Source organism: Mastacembelus armatus, chromosome 9 (genome assembly GCF_900324485.2).
Source record: "Mastacembelus armatus chromosome 9, fMasArm1.2, whole genome shotgun sequence".
Lineage (NCBI taxonomy): Eukaryota > Metazoa > Chordata > Actinopteri > Synbranchiformes > Mastacembelidae > Mastacembelus > Mastacembelus armatus.
This window is the reverse complement of record NC_046641.1, coordinates 10,168,743-10,187,949: the sequence shown is the minus strand read 5'-3', so window position 1 is coordinate 10,187,949 and position 19,207 is coordinate 10,168,743. Positions and strand designations below refer to the sequence as shown.

The window sequence follows — 19,207 nt, the reverse complement described above, 5'->3', positions numbered from 1 at the left end:
CAACGACAGAGCAGAACAGGGTGTGTTCACACAAAGCTAACCTTTGGATTCAGTGAAAAAGTGATTAGCACAGGTCCCAGCTCTTTAGCTTCAACTTAGTGAGCAGTCAGTGTAAACTTTAGTGACCTTATTTTATTGACAAAAAAAAAAAAAAAACTACCCTCCCTTAAATAACCAAACAAGTCAGCTTCAGTAATGAGGATCTCCATTTGTAGTCTCTGTACTATCCATTTCCATATTCATCTTTCTTCCCTCAACATCCATCCCTACTCCTCTCCTCTGGTCTTTCATCCTCACTACTTGGTAAGCCCCCAAACTGTCAGTGAAACCTGGCAACAATTACCATTCTAACATCTGCAGCAATAATAGTTACAGTAGCACTTACAGTATTACTTATACACTAGGCAAAACTCCAGCAGCACAGGCACCAGACTATGGCAGCATGTCTGCTTCCATCTCCCCCCAGCCAGCAGGGCCTCATTAGGGGCCTTGTAAAGGCCTCGTACCTGCCGGGCCTGGCCCCCTTCACCACTGCGTTCCTCCAGGCTCCAGGTGTGTAAGGTGACTGCACACGAGAGTGGACAGCTTGGGCTCATTTAAGCTTATGGCTACCTAACTTGTGCCTACTGTTACAGCAGGCCCCAGTAAACTATAAAACTGCGCGGGGGCCGAAAGGGGGGAACACAAGGGGTTGGCAGGAGTGGGCAGGGGAGCAAGGATTATGACCCTGTAAAGATGAAAGAACTTGTGGGCAACAAGCGATCAAAGAGGAAGTGTGTCAGCACTGATGTGGCAGTGAATTGGTCATGTCAGAGACCCTTGAAAGTTCAGCCTCAGCCTGCATGTGTGTGCATTGAACTCAGCACAGCAGGGCTACACAGCAGACACCATCGGTGCTGGATAACACAACGACTTTCACAAGCTGCCGCTTAATTGCAGTTTAAACTGCACTTTGTTCTGGGCAACACAGCATGTTACAGTACAAACACACACACGCACACGCACACGCACACGCACGCACGCACGCACACACACACACACACACACACACACACACACACACACACACACATCTACACCCCTATATTTTACCTAACAAAGCATCTGTAGTCTTCAGCCACAAAGTTAATCTCATCTCACGGTTAATGTAGAATCAAAACCGTATGAGGCTGGTTAAACTGTTGGTTTACACTCTGTTCCAATTATTAGAATAGCTGGGAAACAACAGCTAACTGTAATTGTGTGTGAGTGCATGTGTATGGAGTCAATCAGCCTAGTTATATTCTGGGCACTAAACTCACTTAACCTTGTTATCTTATTACACAGCTCCAGCTATGTATGTGGAAATTGAATTAGACTAGGAAGCTATTAATAGGAAAACACAGAAATGACTTTGAAACAATTAGATTAGATGTCTGCATGGCTAAAACAATGGATAGTCAGTTCAGCTGACATGAAAAATAAAACAGTCATGAGCAAGACACCGAGGGGTGGGAGGGCGGGGTGGGGTGGGGTGGGGGGGACCAAACAGAGAACATAAAAGCCCTAACTTTTGCCCATGTCTGGAACTGACAGACAGATGTGTGGTCATAAAGATAAAAAAAAAAAAAAAAAAAGATGAGACAGAGATCAAAGTCAGAAATTCACCCACCACTTGTACATCTGAGGGCACTCTGGACAGAAAGTCTAGCAGCTCGTTGTTATCAATGGTGTAAGGGTCGCGCAGCTTCTTAGTGAATTTATTCACTCCTGTAGAGAAAATGGTGGGGGCAGGTAGGGAAGAGTAAGAAGAAGGGAGGTGAACAGTCACACATACTGCATATTATACCAACTGTTAAAGCAGGGGTCAACAACCCACGCTCCTCGAGGTCCACTGCCCTGCTTGTTTTCCAACTATCCGTGTCCTACCTACTGCTGATTACCTGGATTATGTGCCAGTGAGGGGATGCTCCATTTGGACCCCAGAACCTCTCTGTATCATCTGAGAGCCTCAAGGTATGTTCAGTGTGTATGGGGTTTTCAGCCAATCAGAAACTGGAACGGCAGAAAGACTTGGATAACAAGCAGGGCAGTGGCCCTAAAGAACCAGGGTCGGTGACCTCTGTGTTAAAGTCTTTATAGTTGTTATACTCTGAAAATTTGAACTCTTTGCTTTTCTGCAGTTCAATACATAAAAAAGATACTGAATTGCTCCGCCACAATTTACCTGAATATTGTGCTTACATTTAACTAGACATTACATATACAGTACATGTTAATAAACATTACAAAATGTAGACATTGGCTCACCCCAAGCCAACACTATATATCGTAGAGGGATGAAGTAGATGATAATGGTGGCCACTCCGAGAGACACAATGGCCAGCCAACTTAAGAAAGGCACAGTCCAGTTAAATGTGCTGCAAAGAGAGGGAAAAAAGGTCCGTAAAGTTGAGAGATATGGCAAAGCTCAGTCCACCCAAACAGGTTGAGAAGGAATATAAAGAGAAGTCAAGAACAGCAATGCTTTTCAACCTGAGTACACCCCTACACTACAAATTCATGATACTCATAGACCAGGAACACATTCACACAAAGTCTTGAGGGTGACAGCCACTGCAAGGTGAAAATAAACTATGATCAACCTCTCTAATCAGTACAACACCCTCAACTTTATAAAAATAGAGGTCATGTGGTTCAGTATAATTTAAAATGTTTTCACCAGCAACAAGATAAAGACCTATAGCCTGACTCTTTTTTCAGTACTACTTTTAAATCTGAAAGTCCCCTGCCTTCATTTAAGTGAAAGGGAGGGCACCTGTGCATGCAGGAGTGTACAGTAAGTAAATGATTTTGTGCATATGCATGTACAGAAATGTGAATTCAATCAACGTGCACATGATTTAGTTAAGAGGTCATGCAGGATTAAGTGAGATTTGATCGACATAAAGTCAGACAGCTTGTGCATTTGCCTCTCAGGGCTAGGTGTCACACAGGCAGCTTTTCTTGCAAACAGCACTGAGTTATACTCAAGTTGGCAAGAGGAAGTGGGGCAACCTGGCATTGTCGGGGGGGGGGAGCAAGGGAGAGCTGAGCGGGCCGGATGCCGAGGAGCAGGCTTACGACTCACTTCTTTATCCTCTCGCCATAGGAGGCCACTTCATCCAGTGCATTCTGCACGCTGATGCACACGTCCTGAATGGCATAAAGCTTGTTCATGAAGCCCTTTCTCTCCGAGTCCTGCAAGAGGACAGATAGAGATGTAGGCGAGGGAGAAAGAAAGCAAGGGTGCGGGAGGAAGAGATGGGAGGAGAGAGAAAGAGCAAAGAGAAGACAGAGGCTGGGCACAGGCATCTTTGTGAAAACAATACATTTTAAATAGCATCAAAGATTTGGAGTGGGGAGCCAAATCACTGGATATCCTGTGCGAACTGACGGAGCGCTTTCATTCCAGGCAGTAATAGAGATATAAAGTCGGCAGAACAAATCAAAATGTTTTCCTCCTTACAAAAAGCTCACACAGGAAAATTTGAATATGTGAATAGAGAAGCAGAATTAAACAGAAAGCCGAATGGATACATCAGTGTTTGAGCGCTCACTCTTTCTCTCTGCTGCTGCCAAGACAGCTAGGAAGACTGGGCTGAGCCCTCTTTTGTTCAGCTGGTTGGCACACTGTGATGATGTCACCGGCTGTGACATCATTATCACCCTTATTAACATCATTGCCCAGCGTGAAGAGCTCGTCCATTTTAATATTTGATGGTTGAGAACTTGAGCATTATTATGAGGAGTGGAGGGGGGGGGGCACAAAGTAGATCTGCAACCAGTGGCTCCATACTGAAACAAAGTGTAGAATTTAAGATGTCATGCAACGATCAACAAGCTGCCTGCTGACTGACTGACAGGCAGGGACAGGATGAATCTGGACAGAATGAGGTGACAGAGAGTGATCGAGAGCCATTGGCTGAGTACATCAACACACGGACTGGTTGTGCCTGGGTGTGACTGGTGGGCATGCTTGGGAGACAAAGGGGGCATTACAAGAAAATGACAAGAAGTCTTACACAGTGAGAAGGAAAGTACGAGCGCCTAGTATTACTTTCATGGACTGCGATAGTTATAGGATCATCCAGTTTCAATATGCTACCACAGAAGTATAATTAACTGCAAAATAAAAAACGATTATGCTTAAGTAAGATGAATTTAAGAGAAACTGTAAGGCTACATGGCCACCAACTATTTCCTGTGTGTATAGGCAAAGGTTGTTACTGATGAAGATGGATGGACATGTTTAGGTCAGAACTAAAACTCTGAATAATCCTGATCATTACAGCCAAAGAAGACAGTGAAGCAGTCAAAGACATCAAACCCTCCAGGACCCCAGAGGCCTTTACCACATTTCGCTCCTTAAGGACAGCCCTCCCACCTCACCACAATCCTCCCAGTGAGACCCAAAACAGGTCTCCATCCAGGATCAGATAATGTGAAAAATGAACCATGGAGCAGTCAGGGAGACCACATGGCCTCCCTCGCAAAACCACACAAGACAAATAGATATAATTAGACAGCGTCCCTGGGTTATTTTTCTTCGCAAATATATTACAAGACTGCCTTTATTTCTTCCTCCCTCTCTCCACCTCTTCTTAGTCCTTTCCTCTGAGTCCATCTGTTTTCCATTGCTCACTCAAACAAATCTCAGAACGCAGGGTCTATTGTGCTGGGCAGGGTTAGGCCGAGCCGAACCGGGCTGGGCCGGGTCAGGTCGTTTTATTTTCGGGGCCGGACTCAGGGGAGAGGGTTCGAGGGCCAGGGGAGTGGTGTGAGAGAGCAGGCGGGGGTGGAGAGTATAGGTCAGAGGTCAACGGAGTATAAACCATTGCCACATGCCCCTCGGACTGCGGTCTGACTCCTATTTCCTGTCTTCAAACACGGCTTGGGGAGGTGGGAGGTAGCAATAACACAGAGGGACACGGAGAACCTTGTTTTCCCAGCTTCCCCGCACACTGTGCACATATGGAGCTAGGCAACCTGTTCTTATAATGGAACCTAATATGCGCACACACACACCCTACAGCTATTAGATAAGGTTGATCTGCACACCTGGTCTTGCTGTGTGACTACACAAACGATATTATATCCTGACACAGATTAGACGATGAGGGCTCTTGACTTTTATAAGCAGTTTCTTTCTCTACTGAGCAAGTTTGTTCTAGACTCCAATGTCATCAGTGATGGAGACAGAATTGACACAGAAAGATGAGAAAAGAGAGAGGGCACTCACACATCACAGTTTAAGGTTAAAGGAAGCTTTCTGTTAACATAAATATTTAACAAAATGGTGAAATATTTGAACCAGAGGTGAGTTTTCCCAGACATACAACTACACATCCTCAAGAATGGACCCATCACTCCATAATGTGTTAAATGAGCCACTCACTTTGTCATGCTTTTTGTGGTTTTCTCAGGAATTTGTGCACGTGAGTCAACTGCCAGCTCACATGTGATATGTGATGAGAACATGATTTTCCAGTCCCAGGGAGCGGCTGGGTCTTTATAGGAGACTCAGGGCCTGTATTTCCCTCTGTCTCTTCCTGTGTCTGTCAGAAAAACTAAGTGGGTTTGTTTGGAGACCTGAAGGCAAGGCTAGTAAAATGAAATCTGTGAGGCCTCTTGCTTTGACTTGGCTACAGTTGCAAGTCAGGTTAATGCTTAAAGTATGCTACAAATCCCAGCACCCCTGACAACAGTGTTATGATGGATGATGCTGCACGGCTTGAATCATTCAGACAGACACTGTAATAAGCCTGCCTAATGAGTTTAGCATCATGCATTTTAATAGACTGCAACTGTATGTGTTATGCTGACATGTTACAGTAACTTCTGGTTCAGACTGTGTACTACAAATTGTCACTGCAGTCAGATGACAGAACATTCAATTTTCACAAAGGTCTGATTCTATCTAGAAGCCTGTATACCTTTACGCCAGGTACGGACGTCACGTAAATGCAGCACATTATGGTACATTTACCATGATGTGCAGTGTCATTAACTACACTTGATAAATGAAGTAAATCTGATTGTGAATTGAATGTTTCTTTCTTACTCTCACAAATACACCGGATAAAAACTCACTTTACAAATGATTGCATAGACAGTATGACCAGTAACAGCAGATAGAAACAAAATGCAAAAACACAGAAACAACAACATTAAGCGACCAAAGCTGTGAATTTACAGAATATGCAGGCAGAGAAAGTTTATACTGTTTTCATTTCATTTTTCAATGTCCATAACCATCAATACTATTTGTTTTATAATCGACTGTATAGAGGAGGGTCACATCACACAGAACTCACATCACAGTCAGCAGAGCACCATACAATTGCATATTAAATGAAAAATGGCTTTGAGACAATATGTCTGTCCTGTGAATAAAATCTTACTATGTTCAGAAGAAAATCTTTGACATCAATTAACTCTCATCACGTTGGCAGGAGAAATATTTATCGAGTCAGTGTCTTTTGTTGGCAGAGAGTTGCATGTTTTAATTCCATGTGCGCCATTTAAAGACAATAAATGCATCTTTTGTGGTTATGTCCAAAGTTTGCATCATAGTTTAGATGTGTGAAGTGCGATATGAAATCTCAACCAAGGACCCATCAGTTTAGCGCTGAGGCACTCACTGTAAAAGTGTGTGTAGCAGGCTGCACCCAGGGAGTGCTCTCATCAAAAAGACAGAGGTGGGAAGGCTCGTTAAAGCGATGCGAGTTGTTTACACGCGTTAAGGAGAAACGACCCTCAGTGACACCAGAGAGAGCCCAGGGACGCACGCTCTCTCACACACACATACATAGAAACAGCCAAGTCAGGCTAACCACATTGCACTTGCTGGTAAATTGTGGTAAACAAATGTGGTAAACTCCTTGAAACACTTGATAAAATATTTAACAAAGGAACAACGCACAATGCCTCTGTGTATTCGACTGCTCCACTTCTCTTTCAGTGAGCTAACATTGTGGCAGAGTATATCTATATGCAAAAATGCAAAGTGAGCAGTTGTAAACTTTGCAAAGACAGTTTGTTCTTCACTGACCCAAGGCCTAGAGCTAAACAAGAGAGAGGTCACTGAGGACTTAGCCTATTACGATGGACTCAAATATCTGTCCTATATCTAAAGGGTGGAAATAGCAGGAGCCATTTGAGACCGTTTTAACCTCCGATCACATTGTTCTCCCTGCTGGGTTACGCCATAAAAATGATAAACCTAACAGTTATAATGTAGCAGCATATATCCCATCACACCACAAAATGAGTCTGAACCACAAGTGGCTGCTGCTCATTGCTGCTGTGCTAAAATTGCACCTGTTTTTCTTTGTTTTCCTTTTTGCCTCTCTCACTCCGGCAGCACAGTAAAAATTGAAATGTCATATAAAACGTGACAGGATGCTAATATGTGGTTCCCAGCGGGAATCTGAAAGTGTTCTTGTTGATTTTGTAACAGCAAAGAGTTGGCATCCCTCCCATTTTCACCCCAGGAAAAAAATAATAAAATAAAATAAAATAAAATAACACCGAAAAGTTGAGCAAGTTGAGGAATGCTTAAGGGACGACACAAATTCAATTTCCCAAGCCTGTGCAAGGATTAGGAATGACAGAATAATAAATAACGCATACAATTAGCAATCTTCTGCATTCTTAAAACTACAAGAGATGTGATATCTGTCCCCCAATAAAAATGGACAACAGAATTATGAATTTCTGTATCCATAAACATGATATTTGGCTGTGATCAATTTTTGATGCACTGTAATTAAATAAATGTAAAACAACTTCAGTGACTGATGAAACTGCAACACTGTTTACTCGCAGGAAAGGAAATTTTCATTGGTTCCATCACAAAAAATGGTGGCATGCAGTTTACTATATATGAGTACTGTAACAATTTAGAGCCCAAACAGATCAGATGGCCTGTCTTCAAAATAAAGCAAGAGCACACACAGAAGGTGTGTGTCTTTATTAGTAACTGATTTGTAAACTAGTAAAAACATATATGGGCATATATATATTTTTTAAATTTTTGTATTGACAATTTAAATTTAATTTAAGTTCAGCTCAAAAAAGGCAAATTGTATAAGGCAATAACTGTCCTTCAAATGAAAGCTAGTATGTTTCACTGTGTCTGTTTCAAGTATGACCAGCTTTACTGAGGAGCAATGAGTCACTGATTTTACTCATTGAGTTAAAAGAGGCCCCTCAGGGGAAATAAAAACCCAGTGGCCTAAAAGAACATCTCCCCTCTGTCAGGATATGAAAAACAAGATGAGACAAAGGCCCTCCGACCAGCCTCAGATACCACCATGCAACCTGGCAGCTCGCCAGCGCCACATGAAAGAGGCAGATGTTCCTTTTTTTTTTTTTTTTTTTTTTGGTTTTATTAAATAATTTATTCTATACAACTACTACTCCATGACTGAATGTGGCTAACACATCTCTATTTCCCTCACTGTCTTTTTATCATAAACCTAAAATATCTTTTGGACTGGGATGTTGAGATGCACCACATGTTATACTGGCCCTCATCAAGCAGCTCAGACACACGTACACAAAGGCCACGTTAAGGCATTAAGGGCTGTCCCACTCCCTTAGGCCCATGGATAAATGTGCAAAAAGCGCGTATGTCTTAGTGTATAATATGAAAATATCTGTGCGTGCTGACTGTTGCTCCCACAAAACCAAACTCCTGTTAAGGCTGTCAGCTGAAGGTGGACTAGGCGAACACAATGCTCTCTACTGTAATCCATCTGTCACCAGTGTAGTCCCATAGCAAGGATAAATATACACATATGTAAAAGAGAAGGCCTGAGGGAAAGAAAGTAATATGAAATCAGAGGAGATGGACTTGTTTTCCATTTGACCTCTGCTTCCTATCCTAAAAAGAAAGGTTTCTGGTGTGTGTCTCTAATGCGACTAGGTGGCAGGAGGTTGTTTGCCACTGATCATCTTTACCCATCTTCCCCTGGGGCCTCTCATCACCTCCACCACACCATCCACTCCATCAGGCTCAAGGTCGGTCACGCACACGCACACATAAATGACTACCACCACGCAACTTCTGCGCTTGATCACTTCCCCTTCCTCACCTCCTGCTGAACACTACCCGACCCTCACCAAGCCTGCACCCCTACCCTGCCCAATTCTCCCCCCACCTTGCCTCACCTCTGCTTCCCTGCTCCTGTGCTCTCCTTCCCCTGTCCTTCCCAGAATCTGGCCTGGCAGTGTGTGATGAATGGGACAGCAGTACTCTTGTCCTGTGTTGGCCTGGTTTAGCTGCTCCAGCCCATCTTCCCCCCCATCTGTCTGTCAGTCTGTCTGTATCAGTCTCCTTGTCTGAGTTGCCTTAAAGCATATGCTACTTCACAGTCTAAACTTTGGATTCATTTGTTTTGGCCATAACCCAAATATGAAGGAGTATGCACCGACATATATTCAATTAAAATCTGAGCTGCACAATATTTAAACTTTTATCACTTATTACTTAAATTAAATGTGCTTTATCAGCTAGGTCTATAAAACATGCTAACTTTGGTGCACCTTTAATTACATATTCATGTTCAGAGACAGGCAATAGAAACAGCTGTAACATCCACTGTTTTAAACTTTGTTTTGGAAGAAAAAAAACCCACAATGCATTGCTATGAAGTGAAGGGATCACATCTTCAAAAAAGCAAATCAAATATGCATCCTCTCTGTGCTCATTACAGATTTATGACTCTTGTTAAAAGAAAAGGTGGCGGCTGCTTTCTTACATGTCTGACTTTCAAATTCAGACGACACTACTGTCAAGTGTTGTGCTCCACATTCTGCCCAATGAGAGACTGGGAGGGCTGAGTGTGCGCCATCTTCAGCATCCGATTCGGTGAGAGCCTCGCAGAGAGTTACTTTAGGTGGATGAGAGCACACAAGAACTCCTCACCTACAGTGCAACGAGTGCTCGCCGTAATCCTTTGATGCATAGTTCATCAGTCAAAAAGTTCAGTTGGTTCAGCTGCTTTTGTGTACGTGATTCAGAACAATAAGGGTTGGGCGGGTAGACATTGCTGTATTAGGCATAATGAGCAGTGGGATTTGCTACAGCAATATGAAACAGTTTGCTGTTTCTGTAGCAACTTTTAAGAAAACGCGTTCACAAGCACATTCAGATCACCCCACCACACAAACCCACACACACACACATATTTACACACTAAGGGCTCTGTAACTTTGTTAGAAAATTTGTTTGTTAGGTGCTTTATTGTGAGTGACTTAAGGGTTATGAGGCATGAAAATAATCATTATTTGTGAGAGGAATTTAATTAGTGTTTAACAAAAACCCTGAAATTTAAAAGTTTATTTTTGGCAGAAAAAAAGTACAAAAAAACACTCACACAGGTTTATTCCCTTTTGGCTACTGTCACTGCACAAATGATATCCATGAATACTTTTTAGTCACTCCAAGTGTGACCCTTTAGTACACCAGCACCAAACATTCACAACAGCAAAACACACACGGTTGCACCTCAATCCACAGCTGTCACCTTGTAGTGTAACAGGTCTACAGGGGAGTCCCACAAAAAGACAGGAGCAGCCTTCCATGCTGGAGCCCCCATTAGTTTCTCCATAAAGAGCACACAGAAGTGAAGGCCTCAAGGTGGAGTTGGGTCGTGAACGTGCAGTGCGTGGGTGTTAACTGAGACGTAGACAGGGGACAGGTATTATACACAAACCCCGACGGGACGGCAAACAAAGGCCGCCGGACAGACAATGAACTAAATAAGAAAACCAGAAGACAGTGACACACATCACAAGCCAGTGCCAGAGCCACACACATGTCCACTTACCACCATCGTTCGTATCCACTCAAAGTGCCAGGAAGCCAACATATCCTCGAGGATATGGTTTTTATCACAGCTCTCCTCCCAGGGGCCTGGTTTAGGTTCCTTGTGGATAGATTACAGTGAGATTTTCTCTTTAAAACCTATAGAAGTTAAAGTGTTAAGGGTTCAAGGGAAAATGTGGATGTTTTACAACTGGGATCCTATAGAGTAGTTGATGTTTTGGCCAACAGGACATGCCTGAGAATAACATTGTTCTCATCAAATGCACCACAGAGACTGTAAACATAAGCCCTAGAAGTACTAGAAAAAGCTTTAACTCCACCTTTGTTTAGCCTTCTATTTATCCAGTTATATTCAGAGCAGCACTCTATAATCTACAATGACTCTCACCCTGACAGTGGTGAAAACGCTGTTAACCTTTATCGTCCAAAACTACAAAAAAGACCAACTGTGGAAAAAACAAAAACAAAATTTATTTAAATAACAATGACCAGAGTTAAAACAGAAATGTGAGGAGAGTCAGAATGAAGAATGGAGAAGTGAGAGAATGCGAAAGACAATGCAGGAGATATGTATCTGGAGGGAACAGAGATAGTGAGAGATGATCCACCTGATGTATGTCTGTGACAAAGAGGAAAAACAAACAAACAGAGCAGTGTATTTTGCATAGAGAGACAATACCCCTGCATGCCTCTTTCACCCTCCTTTTTGTTTTCATTCCTCCCGCTATTAGCCAAACATGATTAAAATGCAGTTCCTACCAGCGCCTCTGCTGAACAATGGGGGGAAAAAAGACTGAGATGGGAAGAAAAATGAAGCGGAAAAGTCAAGAGCATCTTTTACAGCGTAACGCTTTTCATCCTTCACAGGCAGCAAAGAAGAAAAGAAGACAGACATTCACTTTCTTCTCTTTCCTTCTCCCATTCTGCTCAGCAGCTCAACTCCCTCCCCACCCCCCAGCAAATACTGGAGGACAACCCCACTGCATCACAAGCTAAACAACCTCCCAAAACAACATTTCAGTCACACTTTTCCCCCCCAAAGCATTGATATAATTCCCAGTGCTCTCTTTAGTCCAATTACATTATGACATGTCGCTATCTGAGCGATCAGTGCAGTGCCGTGAATGGGACTGAGAGACAAGTGTCAGGGCTTGGGTAGATGTTACAGAGCTCCATGGTGTATGTTATCTGGAGATAAATCAGAAAAAAAAAACTGCTTTTAACCATATTCACACTTAGAAAAAGTGTGTAGCTTATTTAACATTACATGGAGCAGAAAGAACCCAGGAGCATGTTTAACGGTACACAGGAGAAGAGACAGAAGCTGAGACAGAGTGATGAGACAACAAAAACAAAAACAGAGCCGCACTGTGTGTTACAATCACAAGATGGAAATGGCTGTGAGGCCTGCGGGAGGAAAACTGGATGTGTGCTGGTACTAGCCATTCGCCAGGAGTTCTATACTTGCCAGAGAAACATTGATAAACATACACGTGCAACATTGCATGTGTGTGCATACACGTATGTACATGAGTCATGCCTACAGGGAAAGCAGCAGTGAGTGAAACAGCTGTCTCAGCACTATAGATGAAAAGGATAAAGAGATGCTGTGGCGTAGAAAGACAGCTGCAGGCAGGAGCGATGGAGAAACAAAGGATCATGTATGCTTATGTATGCTCTTCTAGACATCGTGGACTCATCAGCTAGGCCTGGACAAACTAAAAAATATATATTAATGATAAAAAAAGTTTAAAAAAAAAACAGATATGCACTTGAATTCACAGGTTACATGGGAATTACACTTCAATACTCTTAAGTCAAGCAAGATGTTTACAGGCCTTAACAGGTTAGAGAAATGTAAAATAGCTGCCAGGTTATTGTTTTATGTGAAATGTTTGGGGATTTGGGTTTATAAATAAGACTAATAAAATCTGATAATCTGATTTTACAGATCAATGTATTCAAACTAACGAACTACCTGTTACTCTATATTTACCAACATCTCTGCACATAAGGGAGGGAAAAGGAAATGAGCAGAAAAAAAAAAAAAAGGAGAGGTTTTTTTTTTCTTTTTTTGTCGGTGTGTGTGTCTACATGTGTGCAAGCGAGATATAGATAGATAGACAGTGAGAGAGAGAAAGAGAGGGAGAGCACTGAGCAGTAAGCCCGTGAGCAGGACATGATTGCAGTGTGTATCTTATCTGTGTCAGGTCCTCCTGAGGCTAGTGGAGCCTAGCTGAGCGGAGCACGAGCGCTTCAGTGACCAGTCAACCGTGTGAGGGTAATCTCCTCACTCCTTCAGCCTCCCTCTCTTTCTCTCTCTCTCTCGCCTTCCCTGTTTCCAGTACCCCCACCCCCCACCCCACGAGGCAGCTGAACTACTGCACACAGGTAAGAGAGATGCTCAAAAATACACAAACACTAGCACCCATGCAGAGCCTAAAGGTGATTGCCTCATGCCAACTCTGGACAGTGATCCCACAGGTGAGAGAAGACATCACAGGCTAGACTGCACACTGAAGCCTGTGTAGCCAGTAGCCTGTAAGTATATGGGTGAGGTGCAGGTTTCTGCTATCGCACATTGCCCAGGTCTCACAATGTTACTTGATTATGTATTGAATGATACCAAAAAGGCACAAAAAAGCACAGAGAGACATGTTTTTTAAATAAGTAAGACAAATTGAAAGGAAAAAAAAAACATCGTTTGCTTAGTTATGGGGGTGCAGGGATAGAAGAAGTCAGATAATCAGATGTGAGTGCTTGCCCACGTTATTTCAAAGACCATTTCCAAGAGATATATTTTGACAGGACATAATAGAAAACAACATGTGTAACTAATGCCATTAATAACTTCGCTCCACTTTAAACCATTTCCAGGGTCCTGGTATTTTACATGCTGTTGACTGTCATGTCTTACTAGGGATCCTACAGTGAAGGAGACCACTGTTAATGTCATTAAATATGCCCGCTGCATATGTTTGCCATAATTCAGGACTATTACATTCTGTGTGAATATTCTCTAAAGATCACTTTTCAAAAGCAATAAAATGAATTTCAGTAACAACTACATCTCTGATAATATCCCAGTAAAGTAAAATCACTGTTGCTAGGAGGCTGACAAATAACAGCAGGGCACATGTCAAAATAAGATCCAGTGGGAATCCTTCAATCTGTGGTGCATTTCTGTTTCTAGTGTTTCAGCTGTGTAGCTGGTAAACTTCAGCAAATGATGACTGTTTAGTTTTATAATGGTAGTTGTCAGTACTCATAGTGATACTTAATAGGGTGTATTCAGCTACAGGATACTGCACACATCTTCAAAACACCTGAAAACTTGAATGGTTTATGAATTCAACACAACCTCAGTTCAATATTTCTTATTCCAAAAACCTATACTCAGATTAAAGAACATATGACTGTACATGCAACACTCTCAGCATAAAGGCCCACTGGTTCTATCTTTAAAAAAAAAACAAAAAAACAACCTTATTTACAATTAAAAAGTGCTGACATCTCCTCATGATGAATATAAATAAAACATACAGTTTCTAAACTTACAATTTCAGTAACTTTGTGTTTTACCTCTGTGTACTGGATCACTTTAAAAGAGAAAAAGGTGCAAATGCAAGTCGCCTCTAACTTTAAAATTATTTTAATTGTAAATAGAGGTTAAAAACCTGCTCAGTGTAATGCTAACATATTTCATGTGTGATGTGTGTGTGTATGTAAGAAGGGCAGTCACATTCAGCATTCCACGTATAAGGTCAGCGCACACACAAACAGACAATGTGTGGAGGAACAGGGCAGTAGTTAAAAAAAAAAAGTTCATGTCTAACATTCTTCTAGCCTTTATGTGCCTGCCTGCTTGACTTTAACAACTGAGCCGTCCCCATCAATTAGTCTAGATGCTGGACTTTCATTGAGATTAAGTGACTAATATCAGTGCTTGCTCACAAGAAAGACACTTTTCACGTCTGCCCAACAATCTGTTAAGTCAAAACACATGTGGTGATCCAAGGCAAAAAGCCTGCAAGGGGTCCTCCATGCAATGAAAAACAGGTGCTCTACTTTTTGGCCATGTAATACCCCATTTAGCCTCTGGAGCAAAGGTTATCCAGCTAATAGCTGCCTTGTGGTGCACGGGGAAGAGCTGCACACATGGCCGGAGTAAACATCTGGGACGGATTGTACATACTTGCAACATATGCTTCAAGTTCAATTAAAATGAGGCCTTGGCACATTTATTAATCTTTTTCCCCTCCTCTCTCTCTCTCTCTTCTTCCCTCTCCCCCTATAGGGCTGTGCCATAAAAGAGGCCTCCTTTGACCCGTCCTTCATACTTACTCATACAATCTAAAGCTGTACCTCATATCCAATGTAAAAGACCTCATAGCCAATGTAAGAGATAAATTTGTTAAGCCTTGAAACTCCATTTGTTCTGCACTTAACCAGGTTGGAGGGAGAGCAAAGGAAAAGAGGGAGAGAAAGTTTAAGAATGAAAAAAAAATGAAAGGAAAGGGATGATTGCGGGAAAAGTAGAAAGAGAGTGGGTGGAGAGAGAGATGTAGGAAAAGAGAAAGGAAAAATGGCCCCCTTTTTCAACCTCCCTACAGCTCAAATGAAATGCTAACAGTCGAGTGGAGCAATAGATCAAAATGTATGAAGCCAGAGTTGGTAAATTGTAGCCTTTGTGGTGCTGTGCTATCCAGCATCCCAGCCCTGTGTGAGCACAGAGAGCAAGGCCTTCTTATATGGAATAATCAGTTTGGCACCAAATCTGACAGAGGCTGCTGCACCTCATTTCAATATGAAAGTCCAAAATGTATTTCATATCATCTGCAACTTTTCAAATGCTGGTATTTTTACTTTTTTCCTTGAGAGGAGGTAGGAATATTCAGAGATGAAGGACAGCCGTAAAAAAAAAAAAAAAAAAAAAAAAAAGGTTAAAAAAAAAGGCTCAAGGTTGCCTGGTGCATATCTTCAGTCAGTGGCCCTCTGTACATTTTAGTTTTGAAATTCACAGCCATGAAAGTTTGCTTCAGCATCACTGTGTGGAGAAGCTGTAATGCTCCTGTGCTGTAAACTAATCTTACTGCCTTACTTACTAGCGGGATGCTTATTTGATCATCTGAACTATGAACTAAGTGTTTTTTTTCTTTTAACCATTTTTGCAAACTTGCACTTACAACCATTCAAAAATGGGAGAGGTTGTAGGAAGGTTGCAGTTGCATAAGTAACAGCACACAGTGTCCTCAGGCAAAACTATTTTCAGATAGCTCATTGCCTGGCCTTTACAATTACCACTGCAAACCGCCAGAGTTTTCCTCCACAAAGATTACCAAACCAGACCATGGAAATTAAGACATCTTAGCCTACTAACCTTTATATTGCCGGAGTGCGGCTGTGAGCAACTGAGCTGAAGCTCAAGTAATTTCAGAATACACAATGTTCAGTGAAAGTACTTTACGGTTTGCGCAGTAAAAGATTTGGACTTCACCTAAATCACTGTATGAATCCAATCACACTGGAGTATCAAACAGAAGATTATTTTCGTCTCAAATGAGCCTCACCAGAAACCACACCACATAGCGGATAGATAAAGAGCTGTACCATTACAATTACCATTCCCAAGTGGAACATTGACAAGGTACTGTATCCAATCCAGTGGCATTTGTTTCAGTAACTGTTCCTACAGTGTAAACGAGTGGCGGCAGTAAAGCAGCCACCTGTTGTTACCTGATAGTGTCTGGACAAGCCCAGATGCTGTTTTACTGGGACATAAAGGAGCAGTGAATGAGCCTAAATGGCTAACTAAGCACTTTATATGGGTGTATGTTCATAGGAAGCAAGACTGCAGCACAACATAGGCTATGTAAATTCAACAGTGCAATATGAAGGTAAAATTAAGGATAGTGCACCAAACTGCAGTAGAACCAAAGCAAAGCAAACCACAAGAAAGAAAGGGGGAGCGGAATGTGTATTTGCCTACAGAGAAAACTTTTCAAAAGGTTAGAAGGTTGTACAATCTTTATACATGTGTTTGTGCCTCAGGCAAGTAAGAATAACTGAACAGGGGAGGAGATGGGAGGGGAAGATGGAGTCATCTGTTTCGTCTGTTTGTGTTTCCGGTCTATGAAGCAGTGTCACCCCCTCCTGAGGCAGTGTGTATGTGTGCGGTGCGCATGTTTGTGTGTGAGTGCATCCCTGTCACAGGACATAATTACCTTGTCATCTTTGTCAAAATCCTCATCCTCGTCTTCCAGCAGGTCCTCCACTGCTTGCTGACAGTTGCAACAGAGGAAAGAGAAAAAAGAAAAATAAGAATGTCTCTGCAACAGCTATAGTACAGATAGACATCAAATAACATAGGGTTAACACCATCAGAACAGTAAAGAGGCATATTGAAATTGATTGGTTATGCTTATTCCTGGCAAGAGTTTGTTAATCAGTATGGAAAGCATGCAGATAGCTGCAACCATTGGGATTGGTGCGTGCTAATATGTCAAGAGCTTCAGGACGGGTTTGAATTAGAATTTAATTTTAGAAACATTCTGTTGTTCAAATGTGCCTAAGGATTAAATTTTATTCATCTCCCCCAAATCAGACTACACAAAAGCATTTAAATCTTATAGTATTCAGCAGGACGTGACAGCAAAATTCCTCTTCTGGTTCTGATCCTTTGATTAACCTTTGCACTTGTCCCCGACCTTTACCTCCCAATTTCTATACATTCATCCATTCATTGTTTCACATCCTCTCACAGAACGTTGCTCCATGTGAGAAGAAAAAAAAAAAGCTTTCAGCACAGAGCGCAAGTCACAAAGAACAGCAACTATGTGCTTCAGTGGTCCATGACCGATGAAACTGGAGCTGGTGTAGCTCTGAAACCCCCAAGATACCATGATACATACTGTACAGCACAAAGAAAAAAATCACAGAGACAAGCTCATGCCCACAGAGTCAGAACCACAAACACAAAGAACACATTTGAATACATACAACATAATGGTACACACAGCAATTTTTACATGGAGTCATTGAAATATAATAGTAAAATTTCACTATCAATGCCTCTATCTGTAGGTGAAAATATGCAAATACATATGCACAAGTTGACGAGGAGTCTGACGCATTCAAAGCTAAAAAAATTAAAAAAAAAAAAAAACAGATCACATTTAAACTAAATATTGTTTTCAACTTACATAAACAAACGATCCATATCATAAGTCCCACAGCTGTCAACCTGCTTCAACCCCCCCCAAAAAAACCTTTGCCCCAGCACAAAACCCCTAACTACCTCCAGAACAGCACAAACTAGTTTGGAGAAATCCAAAAAGCATTACTTAATAAGACAATAGCTTTTGTCCTTTCTGTTTTCCACTGGAATAAGAGGGGAAACTCTGTGGCGGCTGACATAAGCCTCTTATGTAAATGCAACTTCCTACACAAACAAAGAGGAGTTCAGAACAGCAGTTGAGAGGGTAGAGTCAATAATGCATGTGTGTTTGTGTGTGTGTTCTATCAATAGCTCAGACCCACTAGGGCAAGGTTTTGTGTACGGATACATGGCGCACCTTTTAACTGTCCGAGTGTATAGCAACTGGTTATTCCCAGTTCACTAAGACTCCTTTGTATTGTACAGACAAATTGGCTTGACTGTTCACACTTCTCTTTATTGATACGGAACACATTCGCTATTACATTACAAAAATACCAGAGAGCGAACTCTCTTGCTCAGCCGAGGCGAAAGATGTAGATGTGATACTGTAAAATTAAAGCCTTCTGGCATCTCTAAACAAATGAACTATAACTGTTTATAAAGTCATCATGGTTCTTCCCAAATCCTTTCACCCATGCTAAAATACAAACATAATGGATTCCTCCACACAGAGGCTTTACTAGGGCACATCTGGCACACGCTCCAAACTTTAAACAAAGGGAATGAGCATGAGCTAGCTGGAGAAGCATGACCTAGAGAGACAGAGAGAATGATAGAGTCGTTTGTCTCCCTCTGCTCTCTCTCTCCTCTATCGCCTCTGGTTACAGAGAGAAGTCATGTTTCCTGCAATGAGACACAGTGTAAAATTAATAAATAAAAAGACACGGAACATGTCATCTGCCCCGAAGATTGCCACGGCTAAATGCGCACACTGAAGCTACTGTCTCAGTATGGGAGGATATAAATTACCTCAGTGCAGCCGATGAATTCAAAACATCTTTCTTTCTCTACCTTCACCACTCTCTCTCTATTTGTCTCGTTCTTTCTCCCTTTCGAAGACCTGTTTGGTGTATGATATCATTTGTCTGCTTATCCTGCCATTATCATGTTGTTTGAATTACTATCATTACAGC

At 42.0% G+C, this 19,207-nt stretch overlaps 1 protein-coding gene across 4 annotated transcripts in view; it reads right to left on the bottom strand.

The window, feature by feature from the left end:
- The window catches only part of mctp1a (multiple C2 domains, transmembrane 1a), a 120,145-nt gene that overhangs the window by 8,004 nt on the left and 92,934 nt on the right, over positions 1-19,207 (bottom strand). For 3 of the 4 annotated variants that reach the window (XM_026322681.1, XM_026322677.1, XM_026322678.1), the window contains exons 16-20: positions 17,080-17,136; positions 10,857-10,955; positions 3,110-3,219; positions 2,290-2,399; positions 1,652-1,749 (exon numbers count right to left, since the gene is read on the bottom strand). In XM_026322681.1, the coding sequence (XP_026178466.1) occupies positions 1,652-1,749; positions 2,290-2,399; positions 3,110-3,219; positions 10,857-10,955; positions 17,080-17,136 (474 nt within the window). The remainder of the gene's footprint in view (positions 1-1,651; positions 1,750-2,289; positions 2,400-3,109; positions 3,220-10,856; positions 10,956-17,079; positions 17,137-19,207) is intronic. The other variant, XM_026322679.1, reaches the window with a different exon arrangement.